The 26184-nt window shown below is 46.6% G+C and overlaps 1 protein-coding gene across 5 annotated transcripts in view; it reads right to left on the bottom strand.

The window, feature by feature from the left end:
• Positions 1-26184, bottom strand: part of SNTG2 (syntrophin gamma 2) — a 215332-nt gene that overhangs the window by 78786 nt on the left and 110362 nt on the right. For all 5 annotated transcript variants that reach the window (XM_061211245.1, XM_061211246.1, XM_061211244.1 and 2 more), the window contains 2 exons: positions 24858-24945; positions 19319-19410 (listed from right to left, as the gene is read on the bottom strand). In XM_061211245.1, the coding sequence (XP_061067228.1) occupies positions 19319-19410; positions 24858-24945 (180 nt within the window). The remainder of the gene's footprint in view (positions 1-19318; positions 19411-24857; positions 24946-26184) is intronic.

The raw sequence follows: 26184 nt of genomic DNA, 5'->3' as shown, positions 1-26184 counted from the left end.
CATTGTAACCTAAGGTAGGGACTATGGATTATATTATCTTCCTCTAAAGAGCTGTTTTTTGTGCAACAGGCAGTTCAGTTATTTAAGCACCTTAACATCAGGAAGTTTTAAGCTTTGTTGAGGTGGGTTTTTGGAAAATCTAAGTTGTTTACTAAACTCTGTAACTTAGAGGAATCAGCCCCAAACTCTCTTGTCTCTGCAGATGTTTTCAAAGCTTGGTTTTGGACTCTGTTAAGACAGGTTTAATGTGGTCTCAGTGACAAAGGTGTAGCCTTTCTGGGGTTTCAGCTGCCATGTCCAGGGGGGTTAAATCTTCCCCATTCCGGGCAAAGGGGAAATGCAATTTCATCACCACTGCTTGACCTCTAGCATCTTCGTTTGCTCCTACCCCTCAGCAGCCTTCCCTGGGTGGGCACTGATAGTATTTCCCTGTGCATGGGTATTCTACATTCAGCCAGGGAGGGGCCCAACACCCCAAATCTTCTGACTCCCCCTCTGCCACCTCCTTCGTGTTATGACTCTCTGGTGCCTTGTTGCCCAGATTCTAGCTGATTCAGAAGCCCTACATCCTTATTTTTGCTTCTCAGTGCAGCAGGACCATGCACTATGTTTGAGTTCCACTGTGCCCAGGTGGTACTTAACTTGTGATGTTCTCTCTTTTCAAGGGTCACTGTGTGGAACTGCCAGCTGTCCAGCACCTGAGAACAAATGCCTTATTTTTTCAGTGTAACAGGATATTTATTTTTGCAGGAGATATACTGGGTTGGTTTTTCTTGGTGCATCTTCGTCTTATCCTTTGGGTGCTCACTGATTCTCCCCAGAACAGGAGAATTTTATAAACAGTTTTGGAAGAAACTTCTTCCAAACTCCTGTTAATGTTGATTTTTTGACCTCTTCCCAGGAACCACAGATGTTCTTAATGGCATCTAGAATGGTGAATCTTTCCAGATTGTTTTCAATTGACGTTACCCATCAGAGGAATCACTGTCTATGGCAGCTATAGCTTTATGAAATGTACTTCTTAAATAATAAAATAATAATAATACTTCTTTCAACTTCTTGAAAGTTGAAATTACTCCTTGATCCATGGGCAGAATGGATGGGTGTTAGCAGGCCTGAAAACAACATGAATCCTGCTGTTCATCTCCATCAGAGCTCTTGGGTGACCAGGTACATTGTCAGTGAGCAGTAATATGTTGAAAGGAATCTTTTTTTCTGAGCAGTAAGTCTCACCAGTGGACTTAAAACATTCAGTAAACCATGCTGTAAACAAATGTGCTATCATTCAGGCTTTGTTCCATTTATAGAGCACAGGCAGAGTAGATTTAGCATAATTCTCAAGGGCCCTAGGATTTTCAGAATGGTAAATGAGCACTGGCTTCAACTGAAAGTCACCAGCTGTTTTAGCCCCTGACAAGAGAGTCAGCCTGTCCTTTGAAGCTTTGAAGCCAGGCATTGACTTCTCCTCTCTAGCTATGAAAGTCCTAGATGGCATCTTCTTCTCACAGAAGGCTGTTTCTCTACATTGAATACCTGTTGTTTAGTGTAGCCACCTTCATTAATTATCTTAGCTAGATTTTCTGGTTAACTTACTGCGGCTTCTACATCAGCACTTGCTGCTTCGCCTTGCACTTTGATGTTATGGAGACATGGCATCTTTCCTTAAGCCTCATGAACCAACCTCTGCTAGCTTCAAACTTTTCTTTGGCAGTTTCCTCACCTGCCTCAGCCTTCACAGAATTGAAGAGAGTTAGGGCCTTACTCTGGATTGAGCTTTGGCTTAAGAGAATGTTGTGGCTGGTTTGATCTTCTATCCAGACCACTCACATCTTCTCCGTATCAGCAATCAGGCTGTTTCACTTCCTTATCATTTGTGTGTCCACTAGAGTAGCACTTGTAATTTCCTTCAAGAACTTTCCTTTGCATTCACAGCTTGCCTCTTTGGTGCAAGAAGCCAAGCTTTCAGCCTATCTTGGCTTCTTTTGACATGCCTTCCTCACTAAGCTCAGCCATTTAAAGTGAGAGACATGCGACTCTTCCTTCCCCTTGAACACTTAGGGGCCATTGTAGGGTTACTAATTGGCCTAATTTCAATATTGGGTCTCAGAGAATAGGGAGGCCCGAGGAGAGGGAGCGATGGGGAGGTGGCCGGTTGGTGGAGCAGTCAGCACGCACACAACATCTATCGATTAAGTTCACTGTCATATGGGTGAGGTTTGTGACCCTGCCCCCCACAATTACAGCAGTAACCTCAAGGATCACTGATCACAGATGACCATAACAAACATAATAAAAATGAAAAAGTCTACAATATTGAGAGAATTACCAAAATGTGACACAAAGACATGAAGTGAGAAAATGCTGCTGCAAAAATGGCACCAATAGACTTGCTTGGGTGGGGTTGCCACAAACCTTCAACTTGTAAACAACCCAGGATCTGCAAAGCAACACAAAGTGCGGTGTGCCTGTATCAACTGCAATTTTTAAAAATGATTAGAATAAAATATGATGGTTAAAATGATTATCAAGAATGGTTACACATGAGAAGGGAGTATTATATAATTTGTGTTTGTTCGTGTGCTCTCTGTATCCAGCTTGATAATTTGCAGGTTGGGCTCATAGGTTACGTTCCATGTAATAATAATAATAATAATAATAATAATAATGCTTATTTCCATGAAATTAACTAATTAGTTAACTAATTAATTAATAAGTCACTAGAATGGACAGCAAGTATTTGGTGGTATTACTGAAGGTCTGGATTTTGGATATTCTGACCTAGCACAGTGCAAACATTATGAATTGACTGCTCACAGGAGATGCTGAGAATGTGACATGAAGCCTTCAGTGACACAGACAGCAGACAGGAAATTCCAAACCCCGGCTTTATTCTGCATGGCTCTCAGAAGGTCCTTCTTCATGGCATGCTGTAATGCCCAGATGTTGTTTTTAGATAAGCCCAATAATGTGACTTCTATTCCTTTCTAAAAGTTTTGATCAATAAAGACAATTATTAAACCTAAGGGAAAGACTCAAAAACTAGCAAGCAGCTAAATATTTACCACTTCACGTTCAATTAAAACAAGGTGTCTACCCAGCAGACACACATGCCTGTGGGTCGCAGTCTGTATTTTCTACCTTTATAGATTTTGCTGGAGGACGGGCCTATTTCATATATAATTTAAGACTATACTATGGCACAATAATAATGGCAAAGAACAGTATTTCAGTATTGCAAACAGAGATACAGAGCCCTGTGAGGGTGCCTCAGTTGGAAGTGACCACAACTGTAAAACACTGTCCAAGATGACAGCTATCCCTGCAAGGACTTCAGGACTTAGAGGGAATCTGAAATCTCTAAGCATCTAGTAAGTCGTAAGAAGGAAGGATTTCTGTGAAAAGTCCCAATTACCCCAATACTTTAACTCTGTGAGAGTTATGTGAACTTCATGGCCTTACGTGGTCACAGGGTGAGACCACTGAGGGTGCTGCCGGGGTCTGAGCAGCGGGCAGGACACCCAGGGAGGGGACAGCCCTGCACGGCATCCCTGGGCCCTGCCGCCGCCCCGCCAGGCCAGCTCCAGGGCCCAGTAGCAGCCCCACCTGCCCTCTCCCCCCTTTGATTTTCTGGGCATTTTGGCTTCTAAAGAGGAGAGGGTGACAGGTGACGTGGAGGGAAGGGCAAACCGCCGTCTGCTGCCTCGTGACACAGTCACCGGCCCCGTGGAGAGGCTGCTGCCCTTCCGGCCCCAGCACGCCGGCCGCCCGCGGGTGTGGACGGCAGCCCGAGCCCCGCGCCTGCAGCAGCTCCCTGAACACGGCAGGTCCGGCTTCATGAGCCGCGAGTCCGTTTCCCCTGCGGCCGTTTCGTTTCCACGTCTCGAGTCATCTTAGCGGAGTCGGGAGAAGTTCGGTCGGCGACCCCGCACACCGCGTTTCCCGGAAATCATGCGGGGGGCTGCAGGCCCTGACTGTCTTCATGGACTGAACTGCAACTCCCTGTGCCACCAAGTGGGGTCCAGCCCCTCGGAGAAGTGCGGGGACCCCACAGACACGCTTGCTTTTCACCTTCCCCTGGGAGAGTCAATTCTGCGCTTCTGAAGAAATCCAGCGCAGCTCAGAGTTTTCGACCATTGACTGTCCTTCCCGAGGCCTGACGTCCAAAGGGCTGAACCCCTGTGTCCTCGTGTCGGTCAGTCTCAGGACGAAGAGCAGACGAGCCGGCAGAGGCCGGCGGGGCCTGGGGTGCGGCGGGGACGCCTCCTGGAGCCCTGGGTCTTCCCATCGGGCTGCGACAGCTGCTGACGATGCCTGCTCAGGGCCGCCCCCGAGCTCCCGGTGCCCTGCGGACACCGAGAGGATGTGGCAGGCCTGCTCTGAGTCGCCAGGCCTGATTCAGGGACCGACGGGGACACGGGGTCCCAAGTTCACAGGAAACAGGGGCTAAGGAGTCCAGGGCTGTCCCAGACGCCTGCTTAGGGACGAGCGGGCAGAGCCCCCCACTGCCCTCCAGTTCCCCCCCGTCCTTGGTCCTGTGCCCCACGCCTGTCCCTTCAGCATGAACCCTGCCTCCCCCATGGGTCTCACGTCGCCCAGACGCTGCGACCCCCATGCCCGAGGCCCCTTCACCTGCTCGGACTTGGCTCGAAAACAATGAGTCCGGCAGGACAGTCTGGCTCCCGCCCCTCGGCATCAGGCTGCCCCAGGTGGGGCGTCTCCCCACCAGCCTTGTTCACGGGCGGGCACCCTTCCAGGCTGTCTTCGCCTTGGAGCAATGCTGCCCCTACTCCTGTGGCCCCAGATCGCCTGCACTAAAGAAGCTGGCGTTACCGTTTAGACCAGGCTAATTTTATCAGGGTCCCCCACCCCCAGAAGATCCTTTAGTATCTTTTAGAGGAAAAAGAGCCAGGGGAACAGAAGCCACCTACCGATGTGGTAACATCGATAAAGGGGATCACAGCAGCAGAGAGAACCAGGAACTGCTCTGAAAATACTCTCGTCCACGTATTCATTTCAGAACTGAGAAACCAGAAACTCTGGGGGGAAAGCGTGTCCGCACCGAGTAAAAGCCTCGGAACTTGGCTCTTCATCGTGTGAGCCGGGCATCAGAGCTCGACTACTGAAACTGCGGTGAGTGACCTCAAAATCGATACGCAGCCCCACCTTGTCTTTGGTAGATGCATCCAAATTTACTCCCCGTCACCATCCCCTAAACAGACACATTCTGAAAATACTCCCTGCCTTACTACATTATTGACCATATATCATAAAGTTAGTGCTTTTAAAAGTGAAATTGATTAGAACAAAATTATTTATATAAAACTTTTATAAACACTTCTTTTTTGGGGGGAAAGAAGTTGCATCAAATCTATACTTTTTAAAAAATTGAAAAAAAAAAAGAATCCAACATCATCTGAGAAAACAGATTATTTTTTTCCCCAACTAGAAAGACCTAAAATTGGATATGAAACAGTCACATTGCATTTTGGATGCTGGCCCAGATACTAGATCGGAATTTTAAACTTGAACTGTCAAAAACAAAAAACATGAAATACTATGTTTTCAGGATTCAGAGATTTAGAACAGAAAGGCAGACAGAACAGACTAAGCAGTTAGCTCAGAGTTTCCCAGCAAATTCTTAAGAGAACAGTTTTTCTTTACGGGGAGAATTTTTTATAATTATATAATTAATTTTACTGTCAGTATCTAATTGGAGATGAGAGCATAACGTTTCTGTGACGGATTATTTTGACTGCAATAGGATGGTCCCTTTGGAACAGTATTCACAGGCGATGCTTCTGTATTTCTTATTTTTAAAAACTGTAATCACGCTGACATACGGCGGGCCTCGCGCTCATTCCGGGGAAAGAGTTGGTGGTCACGCTGTGTCTCTGCTGTAATTTCTCCTTCAGCGCTCTGTCATGACTTCCCCGTGGTAGTTTTTACTCCAGAAATGACCCTCCTCGTGCTTTCATCTCTGCTGTGTGTGACGGTCCAGGCCCCGCTCCTCACCTTCTAAACCACCTGCTGCCGCCCCATAGCCTGTCCGTCCCGTCCCCAAGCAGCACTCCCGCCAAAGCCCTGCTCGGCCCGAGGACCGCAGCCCCCGGACGCCCCCCCAGGAAGAAGGGTACTTGGGGCTCGGCGGGGCTTGGTCCCAGGTGCAGCCTGGGGTCTTAGCCTTTGAACACAAAACAAACAAATATTTAATACAACAGCACTGTAACGCGGCAGTAAAAGTGTTTCTAGCCCCTTTTTACGTGAAAATCAACGAGGGTTAAAACAGGCTCAGTGAAGGGACGCAGGATTCCTACAGAATTTGACTTTTAGTCCAGAATTCTTATAATTTTCTAAATTAAATAAATTATTGGTCAATATTTTACAGGCGTTTTAAAATACATACATTCCCCGAAACCACAGATTTAACAGTTCTAAATCCGCACGCCAGTCTCCTGGGAACGGCCTGGGTTCGTGTCCGTGTTTGCCGTGGAGTGGAGGCGCCGCAGGTCCGTGAGATGAAGCCAGTGAGCTTCGTGCAGAGAAGACCTTCTTCCACCACAAACTCATGCCTGGTTTGCACGGAGACGGTCACCGTATCTGAGCCAGGTCCTCACAGGTGTGACGGTCCCACGGCCTGAAACGCTGTCACGGAACCCAAATCACAGGGGACCAAAGCATCTGTCAGTACGTGACCATCTCTGCCGAAAAGACCCTGGTGCGGCTCGAGCCCTAGGGGCCCGGGAGGGTCGGCCTCCGGCAGGTCCAGCCTGGCGTCCATCGGCACACGCGCCCGGAGCCCGGCTTGGAAGAAGGACTCATTTAGAGAGCATTCACTACTCTGTGCTTTGAGTTCTCTGTATTTAAATCTGTAAATTTACCAATAAAGCTGTCCTATTTGCACACTCAAGAAATGTCTCTTGGGTGAGACATACTTGGAATATTTTGCCCAAGAAGAAAACTCTGGATCCTCAGGGCGCAGTGAGTTCTGAGTTACTCACCGCCCGTGGCTGTTGAACTTGGTCTAACCTGAGCTCTTCTCTCTAACGTCACAGACGCCAGAGTTGCAGGGCGTCCACGCGAGTGTTCCCTTTACATTTTTGTTAAATATCTAGAAGCTTGAGAAGACGATAAGACCTCTATTCTTATGCAGCGTGGGGTAAGTGATCCATGTCAACAGTCACTTCCTCTGACATCCTGAACGATGCTCACCTCGTATGTTCAAGTTTCTCCCGATGACCCTCAGAGGGGCAACGTACTCACAGCTCCCAGTGCCGGAGGTGACTTTGTTACGAAGACATTTTTTCAGGAGAGATAAGCAACGCTGCAGGAAGAGACACCTAGTGCATCACCCTGACAGGCCTCCTACATGTTTCTGTCTTTCCATCACTGAAACAATGAAACATCCATCTCTGAGGCAGGTGGGGAGTGGAGGGACGATACTGGTGACATCAGAGGCACGAGACCCACCTTCCAGCCCTGGGGCCCCGCCTGCTCCCAGGGGCTGCAGGCTCACGCGTGAGGCGGGACAGGGAAGGAGCCCCCGGCCTGGAGAAGCAGCTCCCTGCCCGTCCCCGCCCCTCGTTTCTCTTCTCGTCACTTTCCAAGAGGCTCTGGAGTCAGTGAGGAAGGGACGGCCCTCCACTGCGCCTGGGCGGCCACCCTATGCCGCTGCTCTAGAGGGTCAGCACCAGGGACACACCCTGGCCCTTCCTGGGGAGCCGCCCGGCCGCGCAGAACCCAGGGTCCACGCAGGCCAAGCGGCCAGCACAGGGTGTCCTTCCCAAGCGTCCCAGGGGCTACGAATCCATCTCCCCGGCCAGTCACTCGCTCTGCCGGGGAAACAGTCTTTCACACATTAGGACACAGGGATTCTTACTGAAAATCTCCAGGGAGGAACCCTTGTAAGCAGATTGTCCCACAGGGACTCGGGCCGGGAGCCTGGGCTGCCTGCAGTGTCGCTAACTGGATGTGCACGTGTCGCCGGCTGATGCTGGGGGCGCCTGGCGAGGGCCGGGTGACCCGGGCCGCGGCCGGACCCAAGCTGGCCGTCCACACTGGCGGCCAGAGGCATCACCTGAGGACCACCGGTGGGGAGTTGGGGAGGGAGGGTCCCGGGGAGTGCTGGTCCTGCTCCCTCCTCCCGTGAGCTGGGCCCTGGGGCGCTGGGACAGGCCAGCCGTGTCCCCGGCGTCCGGAACAGCCTGGCGGGTGATCCACTGAGACCAGAGGCCTAAGGGCGACAGCTGCGGGGGCAGCAGAGTGAGGGTGCCTTGGGCCCAGCAAGTGGGGGGACTTCGTATCAGGGAAGAGCTTCGGGGGGGACCACCAAGGACACCACAAAGCTCCTTAAGGAGAAAGTGCCACAATCTCACTCTGTCCCACGGAAGCTGTGAGGCTGGTGGCAGCCGGGCCGTGGCCCCGATAAAGCAGCCTTAATACGCTTTGTTGGGCATCAGCCCTGAACTCTTTCTGTGTTTGCTTCTCACCGGTCACCTCCTGATGGTGGTAATTTCCCTCGGAGACGGGAAACAAGTGCCTTGGGCCCCTGTGGAGGCTTGAGAGGCATCCTCTTCTTCCCAATTCTTTTTATTTATTTTATTTTATGTTATTTTTTTGGGAATAACTGTTTTTTTAAAAAAATATTTATTTATTTATTTGGCTGCGCCGGGTCTTAGTTGCAGCACGTGGGATCTCGTTCCCTGACCAGGGATCGAACCCGGGCCCCCTGCATTGGGAGCGCAGAGTGTTAGCCACTGGACCACCAGGGAAGTCCCCCCAATTCTTTTTAAAATAGACCCAGAACTAAAATATTTTTGTAACAGAGCTTCAGCTTTTACAGCATTTCCAGTTCTAATTTTCTTTGAAAATGCCTCCTGTCAAGCTGCACCTGAATGTCAGGGGCCCGGCCCTTCCTGGACAGTCGGACTGTCCTGCATGAAGCCCTGGACAGAGCAGGCGTGCACGGACAAGACACCACGGGAAACCCAGCGCAGCAGGTGTGCTGTGGGTCTTTTGTGAGGCGACCTATGAACAGGTCACCAAGGTTACGGGGACCAATGACAAGTGCATCTCAGGAAAGTAATTAAAGAAAACACAGGCAGCTTTGCACAAACTATGTTCACATATTCTACCGAAGTGTCATATCTGTCAACTTTTAATCAAGTGTGTTTCTTGCTAAAATAATTTTTGTTTTCTCTCCAAAGGGCAGCTCTTAAAGGCTCAATTAACCATCAAATATTAATTATTATTGAGAGAGAAGGTTCATTCTAAAATATTTTTCTGCAGCAAATTTAAGACATATATCTCAGGAATGAAACAGCAGTGCTGTACTATATGGTCTCAGCATGCCATAAAAATATGTAAATAATTTTTCTATTTGAATTTGACATATTTTGAGTGGAAATGCTTGGCTTGTTATTTTAATGAAATTAATTCATTAATTTTGTGAAGACAAGTATCTAAAGCATTTAAGTCATATAAATTTTTAAATATTACAGCAATACAATAATTTAAAAGTAAATGAATGTATCTGACAACAGGTTATTGTTATATTCTTCAAATTGAAATCATTACTATGATGATAAGATTAAAAATATCTTATGAAACACGAATGATGGAGTAAAAACAGGGCCTGATTCTTAAACTCTTCACTGAGTGGTGGTAAATCAGGCCAATTTGGAAGCCAAGTGAAGATTTACAGCTACCAGAATCTATTTAAGATACAGGTCAATGAAATGCTGATGCACATGATGAAAGTAAAAGGACTGCGCAAATACTATTTTTAGAAAAACATGATATTATTAAACAGGACTGGGGGGCTTCAGAGGTGGAACGATGCCCTAATGTAATCCTACGACCCGCAGAGCTGAGGCACCAATGCAAGCAAAGGTGCATCATTTCCTGTATCAAGATTATTAGGAACAGACTTGGTTCGTGTGAAAAAGATGGCACAGAAATTATATGAGAGAAAAATTACTTCTGAGTTACAAGAGAGAAAAATCAACATTTTGTGAATTGATAATGGAAGAAAAACAGATCCATTTCAAAAATAGTTACTTGAGCTGTTCCATCAGGTTTGAGCAGGGCTCCAGGACCACATCATGGAGTTCAAATTCTGACTTGAGTATGTACCAGCTGTTTCCTTGGTATGTACTAGCATGCACTAGCTGTGTTCCCTTCCTATGTACTAGCAGGCACTAGCTGTGTTCCCTTGGTAAATGAGTTAAATTCTTGTGCCTCAGAGTTTTACCTTCTCCCATACAAAGAAGGTAATCATGACAGATACATAATATTTAGAAAGATTCCTGCTACGTAATAACTACTATGTAAATTGTTGTTGTTAATACTATTATTAGTAAATAGATCTATACATATAAGGAAGAAAATTAAGATGACCCACATTCTTTCCTTCTATAGATAATCACTTTAGCATTTGGCATATATCATTTATTTTCCAATGCCTTTGTAAATTATTGTGTTCCTCACTACATACACTTTTGAAAGTTAACATGATGTGTTTTCCAGTCACTAAACAATCTTGGTAAAATTCATTTTAAAACACTGAAAAATCTCATCACATGAATCTACCCCCATATCACTAATTATTTCCCCATTATTGAGAAGCCAGACTGAAATCACTTTTTCTTAAGCACATATTCAATGTGCTCTGAAACACGGCTTGTCATACATTCCTGGGTGTGGAACTGCTGCGTCTGAGGTGTGAGGAACCACAGCGCTGTTAGCACCTGCTGCCAGACGCCTTCCAGAAACGCTGCTGCGCTGCGCTCCGTCAGGCCTGGTCAGTCATCCCCACAGAAAACACAACCACAAGGCCAGCTTTTGTGGGGACCACTTTGCAACGCCCTCTGCAGAGCCCCCAGGTCAGGACCAGTGGAGTCATCTTCCTTGAACTTTGCTGAACCTCTACACACCGGCCACCAGTTCTGACTCAGAACCTTCTGGGAGACCAGCCCTTCTGCCTCGCCGGCCCATTCGTGGTCTGTAACAGACCTACTGTTTGTATATAACTATTCTGTTTTTGCCTAAATTCCTTGGAGGTAAGGTAGCTATTCACTGCCTTCCTCCAAATAACCCTTCTCAAGTTTTAAGATGATTCCACATTATTTATTTAAATGTCTTTCTAGCAGCTTTTCTCCTTCAATCTGCTACATTGAAATTTTTGTTGTATTTGATATATACAGAGTGTAATACATATATTCTTATGTACACAAATCATAGAGGAAGTTATGAAACATAAAACTAAAACGAAGCCCCTGGAAGCTCCCAGGGGACTCACAAATTAGAAGAGGGCGCTGCTGCAGCCCTCTGCATCCTCCTGTCTTCCCCCGTGGGCACGGCTGGCCCCCATCTCCCCCATGACCGGTACCCTGAACTCGAGCCGATGCAGTTTTCATAAAGCCCAAAGACGATAAAATGTGAAGGGGGGATTCTTTAAGAAAAAGAATACAAAAGTAAGGCATACACAAGAGGAAATCCAAATGCACTAAGAACTGCTAGTAAATCTTTCCACAGCAAAACTGCCCTCAGCTGGAACACAAACAGTTGCCCAAACACCACCCCATGGGACTAGAAGTGTGATGCAGGGGAAATCACAAATGTTACAGAAACCTGAGACCACGTGGAGACACTGCCATCAGCTCCCAGGCCCCCAGATGACACTTGCTACTTCTTGTCATTTTGATAATAGCCATTCTGACAGGCGTGAGGTGGTATCTCATTGTGCCTTTGATTTACATTTCCCTGGTGATTAGTGATGTTGAGCATCTTTTCATGTACCTGTTGGTCATCTGTATGCCTTCTCTGGAGAAATATCTATTCAGTCCCTCTGCCCAATTTTGATTTAAATCGTTTGCTTTTTGCTACTGAGTAGTATGTATTCTTTCTATATATTTTGGATATTAACTTCTGATAAAGTACATGATTTCCACGTATTTTCTCCATTTTCATTATGTTGATGATTTCCTTTATTGTGCAGAGGCTCTTTAGTTTGACGTAGCCCCATTTGTTTATTTCTGCTTTTGTTGCCTTTGTTTTTGGGGTTAAATTTTTAAAAAATCATTGCCAAGACCAATGTCAAGAAGCTTACCATTTATGTTTTCTTCTAGGAGTTTTATGGTTTCAGGTCTTACGTTCAAGTCTTTCATTCATTTTGAGTTAATTTCTGTCAGTGGTGTAAGACAGGGGCCTAGTTTCATTCTTTTGCATGTGGCCATCAAGTTTTCCCAACACCTTTCATTTATGAGACTATCCTTTTCCCCATTGTATATTCCTGACTCCTTTGTCATAAATTAATTGCCCATATAAGTGTGAGTTTATTTCTTGGTTCTCTATTCTGTTCCATTGATCTATGTGCCTTTTTTATGCCAATACCATACTGTTTTGATTATTATATCTTCGAAATTTAGTATGAAATCAGGAAGTGTGATGCCTCCAGCTTTGTTTCTCTTTCTCAAGATTGTTCTAGGTATTTTTGATCATTTGTAGTTGCATATACATTTTAGGATTGCTTGTTCTGTTTTTTTGTGAAAAAATGCCATTGGAATTTTGATAGGTATCCCACGAATCTGTAGATTGCTGTGGTTAGTATGGACATTTTAACAATAGGTTTATTCTTCCAATCCATGAGCATGGAATATCTTTCCATTTATTTGTGTCTTCTTCAATTTCCTTCATTAATGTCTAAAAGTTTTCAGGGTACAGATCATTCATGTCCTTGGTTAAATTTATTCCAAGGTATTTTTTTCTTTTTTATGCAATTATAAATTGGATTATTTTCATAGTTTCTCTTTCTGATAGTTCATTATTGTGTATAGAAATACAACTGATTTTTGTAATAGATTTTACATCCTGCAAATTTACTGAATTTGTTTATTAGTACTCAAGAGTTTTTTAGTGGAGTCGTTAAGGTTTTCTCAATATAGTACCAGGTCATCTGCAAATAAAGACAATTTTACTTCTTTCTTTCCACTTTGGATGTCTTTCATTTCTTTTTCTTGCCTAATTGTTCTGGCTAGGACTTCTAGTACTATGTTGAATAGGAGAGGTGAGAGTGGGCAGCCTTTTCTTGTTCCTGACCTTAGAGGAAAAGCCTTAAGCTTTTCACCATTGAGTACAATGTTAGCTGTGCAGTTGTCATTTATGGCCTTTATTATATTGAGGTATGTTCCCTCTATATACAATTTGCTGAGTTTTTTAATTAATTAATTAATTAATTAATTTTTGGGGGGGCTGCGTTGGGTCTTCGTTACTACGTGCAGGCTTTCTCTGGTTGCGGCGAGCGGGGGCTACTCTTCATTGTGGTGCGCAGATTTCTCATTGCTGTGGCTTCTCTTGTTGTGGAGCACGGGCTCTAGAAGCACAGGCTTCAGTAGTTGTGGCACATGGGCTCAGTAGTTGTGGCACATGGGCTCTAGAGCGCAGGCTCAGTAGTTGTGGTGCACAGGCTTGGCTGCTCCACAGCATGTGGGTTCTTCCCGGACCAGGGCTCGAACCCACGTCCACTGCATTGGCAGGAGGATTCTTAACCACTGTGCCACCAGGGAAGTCCCGCTGAGTGTTTCTTTTGATCATGAAAAGATTTTGAATTTTGTCTAATGATTTTTCTGCATCTATTGTATTAAGATACTCATATGATTTAATCCTTTATTTTGTTAATGTGGTACATCATGTTGATTGATTTGGAGATACTGAACCATCCTTGCATTCTCAGAATAAGTCTCACTTGATTATAGCATAAGATCCTTTTAATATATTGTTGAATTGGGTTTCCTAATATTTTGTTGAGAATCTTTGTATCTATGTTTATCAGGGATATTGGCCTGTAACTTTCTTTTTGTGGCATATTTGTCTGGTTTTGGTATCAGGGTAATGCTTGCCTTGTAAAATATGTTTGGAATTCTTCCCTCCTCTTCAATTTTTTGGAAGAGTTTCAGAAGGACTGGTATTAATTCTTCTTTAAATATTTGGTAGAATTCACCAGTGAAGCAATCTGGTCCTGGACTTTTGTTTGCTGAGAGATTTTTGATTACTGATTCAATCACCTTACTAGTAATAGGTCTGTTCAGACTTTGTATTTCTTCATGATTCAGTCTTTTTAGATTTTATGTTCTAGGAATTTATCCATTTCTTCTAAGTTGTCTAATTTGTTAGCATAGTATTGTTCAGAGAAGTCTCTTATGATTTTTTGTATTTATGTATCAGTTGCAATGTCTCTTCTTTCATTTCTACTTTTATTTATTTGAGTGCTGCCTTTTTTTCTTGGTAAGTCTAGCTAAAGCTTTGTCTATTTTGTTTATCTTTTCAAAAAAAAACCCAGCTCTTAGTTTCACTGATGTTTTCCATTGTCTGTTTAGTCTCTATTGCACTTATTTCCATTCTGACCTTTGTTACTTACTTCCTTCTACTAACTTTGGGATTAGTTTGTTCTTCTTTTTCTAATTACTTGATTTATAATTTTAGGTTATTTATAAGAGTTATTTCTTATTTCTTAACATATGCATTTATCACTATGAACATCCCTCTTAGAATTGCTTTGGCTGCTTCCCATAAATTTTGGTATGCTGTATTTCCATCTTCATTTGTCTCAAGATATTGAGATTTCTACTTTGACCCACTGGTTGTTCAGTAGCATGCTGTTTAATCTTCACATATTTGTGGATTTTTCAGTTTTCTTCTTGTAATTGATTTCTAGTTTCATACCATTGTGGTCAGAAAAGATGCGTGACAGGACTTGAATCATTTTAAAGATTGAAGTAAATCTGTGGTTCTTAACTATAACAACTAGTAAATTCAGTCTATGTATATTGATTTTATTACTGCTATGTCTGTACTCATATCTACCTCCTTAAGTTTGGCTCTTTCATGGTCTTATTTTTCTATTCTTTTTTTCTTAATGCATTTTAGTTAAGGATTTTTTTGTTATTGATTTGCTTTTTTTCATTTGATGTTTTACCTTTACTGGTGTTTTATTAATTCGTGACGTGTCTTAACAACCGTAGCACTTAGAATGCTTTACATCCAGTCCACTCACTCTGAACCACATATGTTGTTTTCAGTATTCTGTATTTGCTCTCCTATCTTAACCTAAGATATTAGACATTAACTTAAGTGATGTTATTACTTTCTGCAGAGAACATTTGTTTAGATTCACATACATAGTCCCCTCCTTTAATCTCCAACTGCCCTTCTGGGATCATTATTTTTTTCCTGACATGTGGTCTTTAGAAATTCTGTTAGTGATATACTCTTTCAGATTCTCTTCCTATGAACAAGTCTTTATTTTTACCTTGTTTTGGAAGGATGGTTTTGTGAGGAACACAAAGATAGACCAATAGTTATTTTTCTTGTCTCCATGATTTTGAAAATATTATTGGGCTGTTATCTAGCTTCCATTGTCACTATTGAGAAATGTGCTGTTAATAAAATTGTCATTGTTCAAAGTCATCTATGCTTTCACTAGTTGATTCTAAGATTGACTCTTGGCAACAAGGTCAGACAGAAGAGTACGACCCCATCTACATGAAAGTCAAACCCAGGTAAAATTAATCTATAGTAATTGAGGTAAAAATAATAGTAATTTTTTGAGAGAGAGGGTAGTTTGAAATTATGGTGATGTGCTATATTTTGACCAGGGTGCTATAACATTTATTGAGCTGTTTCTTCAAAGTTGTATACTTCCCTGCATGTGCCTTATACTTTAATTAAACAGTTAAATATCATTCACTCATTCGTTATCTCTGCCTGGGAGACCATCCCTCCTTCCATTTAGAAGACTCAATTCAATGTTTAACTTATGTGTTTATTTGTTTAATATTTTAAAATATATTTTGTTTGTTTAATTATTTTTCTTATTATATCTGCTTTTCTTTTGCAACTACTATTTATAAGTCTCGTATCTGTTTCCTTATAATTTCTGTAAAATCTTGTTTCTGTTTTGATATATTGTTCCTGTACACTTTTGAGTCATTCAATTCTCTGTAATGACCCTAATCTTTTGAAATTCTTAACTCAGAAAATCATGCATTTACTGTCATAAATTCTTTGTTATTTAATTGCAGCTCCTTATTTATTTTTGGTAAAGTTTTCCGACAAAGGGAAACTAGTCAGACACAATTTAGCCTTGCATCTGCCACAAGTAAAGCAGAGACATTGGCATCTGAAGTCCCTCAAAGGACCGGGTCAGCACCCAAATTCCAAGCACACCAGGTGAAAGCACCAGCTATCTCTCAGGAAAAAGGAAAACATTTTTGGACAACCAGGTAATCAAGGAATAACCCCTCTATGTTCCCTCTGTGAAGGAAAACATGAACACTAACCAACGAACAAGGGAGCCAGAACAGGACGTGCAGGAGTGTGGAAACAGGGGCGGAGGGAGAGAAGGACCTGACAATATACACGCTCAATTGAGATGAGTGACACTGATGTGAATGAGACTTTTTGTTGTTATAAATATTCAGTAAGTTTTCTGACACGAAAACAGTGCAGTATGAGTGATGAACTTAGAATCTTAAGCTGTGTGAGCCGTTCCTGCATCTGGAGGAGAACGTGGGGCCTGGGGGTGAAGCCGTGAGCAGACTCCTTCTCATGGGGGGTAGGGAAGACTGAGCAGATGTAGCATCTGGGGAGGGAGCAGTTAATAATTTAGTTTCAAATGAGAACCCACGGAAGTTGTCAAATACACAAGGTAGCAGTGGAATGCCTCTGGGAATCACAGACAGAGTGAAAACGCATTCTATCGGCTCCCCCCCTCCACAAGCAGGGGTTACAAATGTGTTGGGGGTCAGGGGCACACAGTCATGAAGGGGAAACCCAGCCTCCAGCGCTCCTGTGATTGTAAAGCTGCTCTGAACTTGGCAAACTCTGCCTCTTGCTCCATCACGTCTGGTCCTGGGAGAAGGAAAGTGATGTGAGCATGTCTGAAAGTGCAGCCAGCGAAAACTGCCTAAACCCCCTGTGTCTGAGGAAGGTTCCGACTCATTTCCTTTGATAAAACAAACTGCAGAGTGGAGCCCATTTGCTTCTCCAATCCAGAGATACTGTAGATCCTAGTCTTCCAAAGACTAAAGCTTTGTGGTCACTCCTTGTACTCAACATGGCTTATATATAGTCCACAAGAAAAAGGTAAGTGAGAGAGAATGGAAAAAATACAAAGACTTAGGATGTTGTGAGAGAGCGTAGCCTACAGTGACAAAATTTATTATAAATACAGAGTAACTAAGCAGTGTGGTTCTGGTATTGATATTGACAATCAGAATACAACCAAGGTCTCAGCAATAAACCCAAGACCAGGAAACATGCGCTGTGATCACAGTGACCGAGGACACGGGTTAGCACAACCGGTTACCCAGGAAAATGAATCTGGGTCCCAGCCTTTCACGTGTTCTACAAAAATAAGTATCATATGCTTTGGAGACCTAAAATGAAAAACAAAACTTAAAAATATTTAGGAAAAGAAACACAAGGAAACATCTTTATGAGCTTAGGATAAGAAAGGATTTCTTGAACCAGATCCTAAAACCACAACCTCTACCAGAAAGAAATGGACACATTTGGCTACACCGAGATTAACTTCCATTTATCAAAAGGTAGCGTAAATATAACGAAAATGCACGCTGTAAATTGTGAGCAGAGATTTGAGATCCAAATTCAACAAAATATTAAACCCAAGTGTGTATGGAGCTTCCCAAGGGATCAGGAAGGAAAAGACAAACAGCTTTACAGGCAAAGGGGTGAAAGTGATGGATGCACGTCACGGAAGGGGAGAAAGCAAAGTAACCGCAAGCAGGAGAGGCAAACAGACCTCCTCAGGCAACCCGGGAGCAGCCACCAAATACCCCTGTGCTTGGAAAAATGAACCCAGAGCATGGAACCCTGAGAAGCCATGGCCACCTGGAATGCCCCCTGCTGCTGAGACCGTGACCTGGGATGGCCGCCTGGGAAAATAAGTTGTCGTTGTTTTGAAAATCAGACACTGGCATCATTTGTGCCCAGAAATTCTAGCTCTGGGTCTGTAGCCAAGAGATATTTATAAGCATGTTCATGGCAGCCCTGGTTTCAGTGACAGCAGACTAGAGTAAACCAAGAAACAAAAGCCAAGTGTCTAGCGATGATTGATAATCAGTAAATAAACTGCAGTATATTCACACAATTAAATATAATATAGAAAAAAACAAACAAGCAAAAAAGAACGAGGGACATACATAACATTTGTGGATCTCAAAAACATAATAGCAGGTAAAAACGTAAATCCCAGAAGGCTATGACAGAATAACATTTTATAAGGCTCAAAATGAAATGGTATATTTTAGGGATCTATACATATGGATAAACTTTTTTTTTTTTTTATCAAGCCAGTGACAAACTCAAGATTCAGGATGCTGTTTATTTTGGGCAGGCCAGAAGATGGGATATGGGAGTGACACACAGGCGGCCGTATAAGCTGGGGACAATGTTCCTAGTACCGATTTGAGTCTTGAGTTCAGGGACATTTGTTTTATTATCCTGCTTCATAACTCACGTAGACCCTAAACGCAATTTTTAAATATCAAGAACTATATTAAAGTGTTAAAAATGGAAAAGAATGGTATTTTAAGAATGGACTGTGCAAACATGAATCACTTCCTCTGGCTCCGCCTGCCGGTCAGGTAGGTGGTGGCCAGAAGGTGCGAGTGGATACGATTTCCAAGAAAACATTTTTTCAAGCTGCTTACAGGATTCTAATCCGTATCCACTAACGGCTCAGTGGTTGATGAGCCCACACCCTGGACGCTGGCTCTTCTCAGGGCCCAGCCAGCCGGGCTCGGGGTCAGGCCAGGCCTCCCTGGGGGAGGGGGCGGCCGTCCAAGCCCAGGTCACCTGCAGCTCTCTCTTTCTGCTCAACTCTGGTTTTCTTGGGAAGGTGAAGATTTGGAGGATGATGGAAACTCACTGCAAATACACAGCTTCACGCTTCCTAGGTGACTCCATTCACTTGGGAATGAACCCCTTTCCTGTGAATCTGGAGGAAGCTTCCTGAGGACAAACCCCGGCAGTTCCCACCGTCAGGTTCCGAGGAAAATTGGAGCCACGACTCTGCATTCTACCTCAAACTTATGTACTCAGGCCTGTTCACGAGATATTGTGAGTTAGGAGCTGAAAGGACCCTAAGGTGAAAGCCCAGGCATCCACGTGGGAATAACGCGCACGCAAGCATACCCTACACCCATGTTTGCATCTCCCTCTGAAATGGGCAGCGAGGGCTTTCTCTAAATCTGCCAGGGGAGCTTCCGGTTAAATCCAAGGTGAGGACGAGCGAGCTTACTGTGTTGCTGGAGTTTCCGTTCAGATGCAAACCGCTGTCAAAGAGGGGTGACGAGGTCCCACTGCCGGGCTCGCTGGATGGTCCTGGGGACCCTGCCAATGAAACAGAGACTCACTGCAGATGGAGCCACCGGAGGAGTCGCAGAGCGTTCCCTGCAGGTCCACCTACGGGGGTCATCTAAGGAGGTCCCCAGACAATCCCCCGGGGGAAGCAGCTGCTGGTACGGGCTGTGCAGCCAGCGCTGGCCCCTCGCCGCCCGCCCACCATGTGGACGCCCCGTCTGCACCCCGCAAAACGCCTAGCAGAAAGAGGGCAGGACCGGCTTCTCGCCGGGGCTGCACCAAGTCCAGGTACAGAGAGACAGCGGCCGGTCCAAGCCGGTCCCCCGGCCCCGGGGGCTCCATGAACCTGCACTCCCCACCACTAGGATAACGATGCTAATTTCCCAACACTTATTCTTGAATTTCCGATGTTAATTTTTATATTATTTGTTTGACATTTTCTGATTATCTTTGCACTGCAAGTTGCTTTAGTGAAAAATAGAAAGACCAATCAGGTAAGTTTGAGGAAAGTGATATGTATAAAAAGAGGAAGCAGCTCTGGACTGGGGAGGGAGCAGGGAGCCGCCGCTGGGCCTGGAACACGGGTCCTGGATGAACAGAGGGTCCAAGTCGAGCGTCTGTCTCGGGCAAACCAGGGCCCTTCCTGAGCACAGTCCTCTTTTCAGGACGTACAGGGATGGAAAGGGATCTCCGTCCCGTCGCTCCAGCACCAGGACGGTCCTGTCCCCACCCTTCCGCCACCGCTCAGCCCCCTCCCTGCCCTCCACCGCGGCCCCGGACGTGCCAGGTGAGGTGGGGCAGCACCAGCTGCCCCCAAGCCTCGCCCGAAAGACCAGTGCCCCAGGGGGACAGCAGGAGTGGCAGCGGGCCCTCAGCACACATCGGCCCTGACCACATGCCCAGGACCCCTCACGGGACCCCAGACGGGCGCCAGGGCTGCGGGCAGAAGGAGGTCCGTGCCCCCTCCCCGAGTAGGGAGCCCTCCTCCTGACCACGACGCATCAGCAAGACCGACTTGGCGGCCCTGGGCCCCAGGTGCCTCCGTGGGCAGGTTCACCCACTGCCCTCCTGACTCAGTCGGCAATTTCCGGGAGAAGCCAGTGACCCCGCATCTCCCGTTATCAAAATGGGCGACGGGAAGGAACCCGATGGGCTGTGTAGGGTCAGGGGTGCCCCGGCCGAAGCGGGTGCCAGCCTGATACATGGGTCCTTCATTTTCTTTTAGCTTGAAAATTTTCAAAGCCAGCGTTAGCCTTCAAAAGCCAACTACTCAGGGGATAAATCACATTAGGCAGAGGTTCCAAACTGGCAGGTGAAGCTCAGTCTGACCTGCAAATCAGTTTTGTCTGATCAAAGCCAAGGCACTGCATTAAAAATCCAGATTTCTTACTTTCTTGGAAAATGACAAAAAACTTTACCGGCGTAAAGTTCCCAAATGACGGTAACTGGCTGGGGCCGAGGGGGGTTCACGGCAGGGACCCTGGGCCCTCCTCGTCCTGTCCTGCCCAACCTCCACGGCAGGTCTGCGGGTCTGCAGGCACCAGCATCTCCCCGCACGCGGAGCAGGACGAGCACGGGTCACACACGTGTCACCAGCACCCGTGTCACTGAGGACAGAGCTGAAAGCCTCGCGAGGTTGTTGTAGTTACTACTTCGACACACAAGCTTCAGGTGTGATTGTTATTCATTATTATCACCAGTTCACAGATGAGGAAAAGTAGTGGGATATCGTGCAAGTTACTTCTGTGATCTCACTTTTCCCCTTGCAAAGTCGTGAATGCGTTTGTGGGCTCACCTTCAAAGCAGCTGGCACAGTTCAGGTAAAGCAGGTGCTCCATCAACCTAATTTCCCTTTAAACACGAGACAGGACAGCCAGAGCTTTAAACCGCTCGACAAAATCAGACAAATTCATGGGTCTTCACACTGACGCTTCCAGGCCACCTCCAATGTCAGCGAACAGCTTCAGGAGGGAGGCTGTGTTCTTTTACGTCCTTACGACCCCACCTGAATGTCTTCTGGCCAGAATATGAGCGTGGGCAGCTTTTCCGTCCACTCGCTCTGGGGTGCTGCGACACACGTGGCACCCTGACTGTGCAAGTTCCCTGCTGTGAGAGTCAGAAGCATCTGGGAAATACAGGAAAGGAGACCCTTACAGACCCCTGAGCAAAATCCAGGGCCTGTTACAGGTCACCTGGGTGCTTGGGGAGGGGAAAGAAACACTGAGGCCGGCCCAGCAGCAGGACCAGTCGTAACAAGTAGGCAATGCTTCCCGCTTCCACACTCCTGAGGAAAGAAGCACGTGAAGCTGACGTGGAATCCGATGGATGCACTTCTGTGCACCCACTCCCACCCCCGTGCCCAGAGCATCTGTGAGGCCCGACACGTCTGTAAAACACTCCACACCGCATCCCTGCAGGCGGAGAAATGGACTGAACAGCTCCAAGAAGGCTTGAGAACATGACAACAACTTAACTCTGTTTGAACAGCAGTTCTCACTGCATCTGAGCACCCAGCTTCCTTCCCGTTCTCCTAACCCTCCAAACATCCTGCGACCAGCTCCCCACGCACAGAACTGCTTCTGGACCCAGAGTCCGTTCTGCCAGCACCTCTACTGACTTCTTACTGCATCTTCTATCTGCAGCTCCTTCCTGGTGGCACATGTGTTACTTCCATAACTAGCTCATCAGTGACTTGGGAGCGAAATCAAAATATTCCTAATTTCCTTCATTCTCCAGATGCTCTCACTGGAGGGACCAACTCTGCCAAATCAACCCCGAGGGGAGGCTGAGTGAGTGAGTGAGTGGATTGTAACCTGACAGTCATTCATGCGCTCTAGGTTTCTATCAACTCACTGCTGGTGAATGAGCATCTTTTCGTCTACATCCCAAAAGAGGAATCTGAACATTGTAATATTTGTTTCTGCTTACCACTACTTAAACCCGTTATTTAAAAAAAAATCAGTGTCAATAATTATTAATAATAAAAATAGTTAGTGTCAAAAAACAACTACTGGAAAAGAATACAACACAAATAGTTTCAATGAGTATTTACAAAAACACCTAACCTAAAAAAATGAGCTGTGATCTATAGGAGCTACATGACCTCGTGCAAGGCTGGTGGGGTGTGAGATGGTGCAGCCGCCATGGAGGCAGCGTGGCAGGTCAACAATCCGACCCAGACTTGCCGTATGACACAGCACCTCCACTCACAGGTGTGTGGCCGGGAGAACTGAAAACACGTCCACATAGACCTGTACGTGAACGCTCACACCGGCATTGGCACAACGGTCCCCAGGTGGAAACAAGCCACCTGCCCGTCGGCTGATGAAGACAGAAACAAAACACGGTCTCTCCAAATAATGGAAATTATTCAGTTAAAAAAAGGAATGAAACACCTGCACACGGGGTACCATGTGGATGAATCTGGAAAACATGCCGAGTGAAGAAAGCCGACACGAAAGGCCACACACTGCACGGCCCCAGTTACGCGAAGCGTCCAGAACAGGCAAATCCACGGGGACAGAAAGTGGATTCGTGGTTTCCAGGGGCTGGGGGAGGGGATGATTGGTACAAAGTTCCTTTTTGGGGTGATGGAAATATTCTGGAATGGGATAGTGGTGATGGCTGCACGGCACAGTGAAAAATTAAAAACTGCCGAAGCACGCACCTTAAAATGGTGAATTTTATGTTATGTGAATTCTATCTCCTATAAAGTCTAAGAGTCTGAATCTATGCAAAATAATCAAAGTCGGCACTGACTGTCTCCAGGGGAGACCCCTCCCGCCTCCTGTGCCCTCCCGGACACACCGTCAGGTGAGCGCAGCTTTCTACACACAGAGGTGCACGCCGGAGAGATGTCCAGGCAGGGCCGTGCACACACCCCCTCGGCTACACAGTGCTGTAAACTCACACGCGCCAAACACCTGGGCCCCAGGCGGACGCTTGGGATTGGCTGTCCATGGGCCTTTTACCCTCTTCTGGAAGAATCACTGTGAAACCCCAGTAAACTCTTGTGCTGTGTATAGCATTTATTTCTCTTTGAACTTGTGGCCTGATTTCTCATGTTGGTCTTTTCAGAAGTCAGGACGTGTGATGAATCCTACTGATGTAGTTTCATACCCATGGGGGGATCGTCAGTTTTTCTTAGATCAGTGAGCAGCATGGTTTCCAGGTTGAGGTCTGATGGGGACAAAAATCGCGCTGCTGAAACCGATTTGCTCGGTTAATCAGGAAGATGGATGCGGAGCAGGGCCAGAAGTTCAATGGCCCTTTTTGTGACCGTGGATTCGAAGGTGAGATCGGGTCTCAGCAGCTGCCGTGGCCCCAGAGAGCTGGGCCAGGCCCGGGGGCAGCAGCAGAGGCTCTGACAACAGGGGAACGATGGAAAAGAGAGAGAAGATACCAGCCATAAGGTCAGCCCAGGAGAGAGAAGCTGTTTCTTCATGAGAGAAAAAGCCGGAGAAAGAAGGGAAAAGAGAAGAGAGGGGCTGCCGCGAGGGGAGGGGGGCCCGCTTCCCCGTGAGCCTGGACGGCGCTGAGCCGCCAGCAGAGCTGCAGCCCCTGGGCCCGACCTCAGCCCAGAGCCCCTCTGGTTCCAAGGTCAGCACCCAACAGAGGCCCTGCCGCTACATCAAGGAAGGACGGTAACTTTATAAATTCTGTGAAGCCATGCTCCTGAATAGAATCAGTCATAATACCTGTTTTGATTCACTTCCCTGCTGGATCACATCAGGTATAATAGAGAATTACAAGCTCTGCAGGAAAACATGGGCGACGGTGACACATCACGGTGCAGATTTACTGTTCTTTCCTCTTTTACATTAAATATTTCTCATGTCAACATAGATATCCTAAATAAAAATTTTGTTGCTATATGTGTGCATGTGCGTGTATAGGTAAATACAGTCACAGTGAGGCGATCTGAGGAAGGCAACTTAGTTAATTCATTGACAAAGGGCCGTCTGGGGACGCCCTCTTTTAAAAAGTCTGTGGATGGGGCTTCCCTGGTGGCGCAGTGGTTGAGAATCTGCCTGCCAATGCAGGGGACACGGGTTCGAGCCCTGGTCTGGGAAGATCCCACATGCCGCGGAGCAACTAGGCCCGTGAGCCACAATTACTGAGTCTGCGCGTCTGGAGCCTGTGCTCCGCAACAAGAGAGGCCGCGATAGTGAGAGGCCCGCGCACCGCGATGAAGAGTGGCCCCCGCTCGCCACAACTAGAGAAAGCCCTCGCACAGAAACGAAGACCCAACACAGCCATAAAAATAAATAAATAAATAAATAAAATTAAAAAAAAAAAAGTCTGTGGACGGATTGAAGGGTAGGACGTCTTCGGAACATGCAATGCTGAGGTGCTCTCTGTGTCTTTCCTCTCTCGGAATATGAGCTCAGGAAACGATCTACACTCCTGCCAGTGACATATCGTTTGGATAAATAATGTGCTGCCTGGCACCCTTGAACTTCTCCCCTCCCCCTTACCTAACGGGAGCTTCAGAAATGATGGCGCTTCCCTGAGATACTCGACAGTGACGGTCACTTCATCACCAGCATTTCTCAAAAGATGCACCTGTCAATGTGACAAAAGACAGCTACTTTACCATCACAAAGCGACCAGCACAGAACTAGAAATAAATCCCTACATGTCTCATCTCGCCTGTCTCCCGAGAATTCAGTGTTCGTGATTACCTTTGAAACTCTGAAAGCCCTGCGAGCCTTACCTGCCGTAACAAAAGGATGCTGTATGTCCCCAGGTACAGGACTCCGGCGCCTCAGCTACACACATGTTCACACGTCAGCAGAGGTTTGAGGCCGGGTTCCCTGCACACTCTACCCACGCCATCCCGGAAACTCAAGTCATGTGAGAAATCCACGTGGAGCGCAAACTGACAAATTTCAGACGCTGGCAACACACGCCAGCTGGTTAACTGTGACACTGCAAACCGAAAATATGAGCTTCGAAGTTTAAACCACAGTTTAGTTTTGGAGAAATCAACGGGCATCACGTCGCCCTTCTCGGCTGCAGTGTCACCATCCCCACGGTTCAGTCCCTTCCCCTGTAACCCAAATAGCTCATTCCTTTAGCTCTAGGGTCAGCTTTTAACGCTCAACGTTTGCCTCGTTTAAGCAAACGTGATTCAGACACATTGGCCAAAGCCCGGAGTAAGAAGCTGTACGTGTCCGCGCCCCCAGCGTCCCATTGGGAACGCGTGCGATGCTTCCACGCGGCCCCGGCCTTCCCGTGAACACGCCCCTGCTGACGACCTGCTTCTGCTTGGAGAGCCACAGAAACGCCTTTCCCGTCACCCCGGGGACGTTCTCCGTGTCCCCCGAGCCGGAGCTCCTCCCCTTTGCCTCGGCCCGTGAAACCCGCCAAACGCCCCAGCCCAGGTCAGCCGACGCGAAGGGGCACCCCTGGCTCATCAAGCATCCGTCTGTCCTCTCCCCGAGGCCCTGCATCCACAGCCTCCTGCGCCACGGGCGCCGTAGTGTCTCTTCCACGTATCAAATCTCGTGACCCTGAGGCCTTTTCTCCATTTCACGCCTCACCAGGTGGGTGCCCCGGGAACCCTGAGGCGGGCCTACCCCGGCGCCCCTTCCCGAAGCCCCCTCGTCTCCTGCTGGGTGGGTGCAGGTGCAGACACGGGATGAAACGCCCCAGGGTCTGTCTTCCCAAAGTCAGGGCTGCCGCCCAGGCAGGGAGAAGGGGAGGGCTCAAAGCCTCCCACCAAACCCAGCAACGCGGCCATGAGACGGACACTCTGCTCGGAGGACTCAACAGCTGGGCCCAGCTGGGACCACCCTCCAG

Source organism: Eubalaena glacialis, chromosome 14 (assembly GCF_028564815.1).
Source record: "Eubalaena glacialis isolate mEubGla1 chromosome 14, mEubGla1.1.hap2.+ XY, whole genome shotgun sequence".
Lineage (NCBI taxonomy): Eukaryota > Metazoa > Chordata > Mammalia > Artiodactyla > Balaenidae > Eubalaena > Eubalaena glacialis.
Note: the sequence above shows the minus strand (reverse complement) of the source record. Positions and strands in the feature narration are given on the sequence as shown.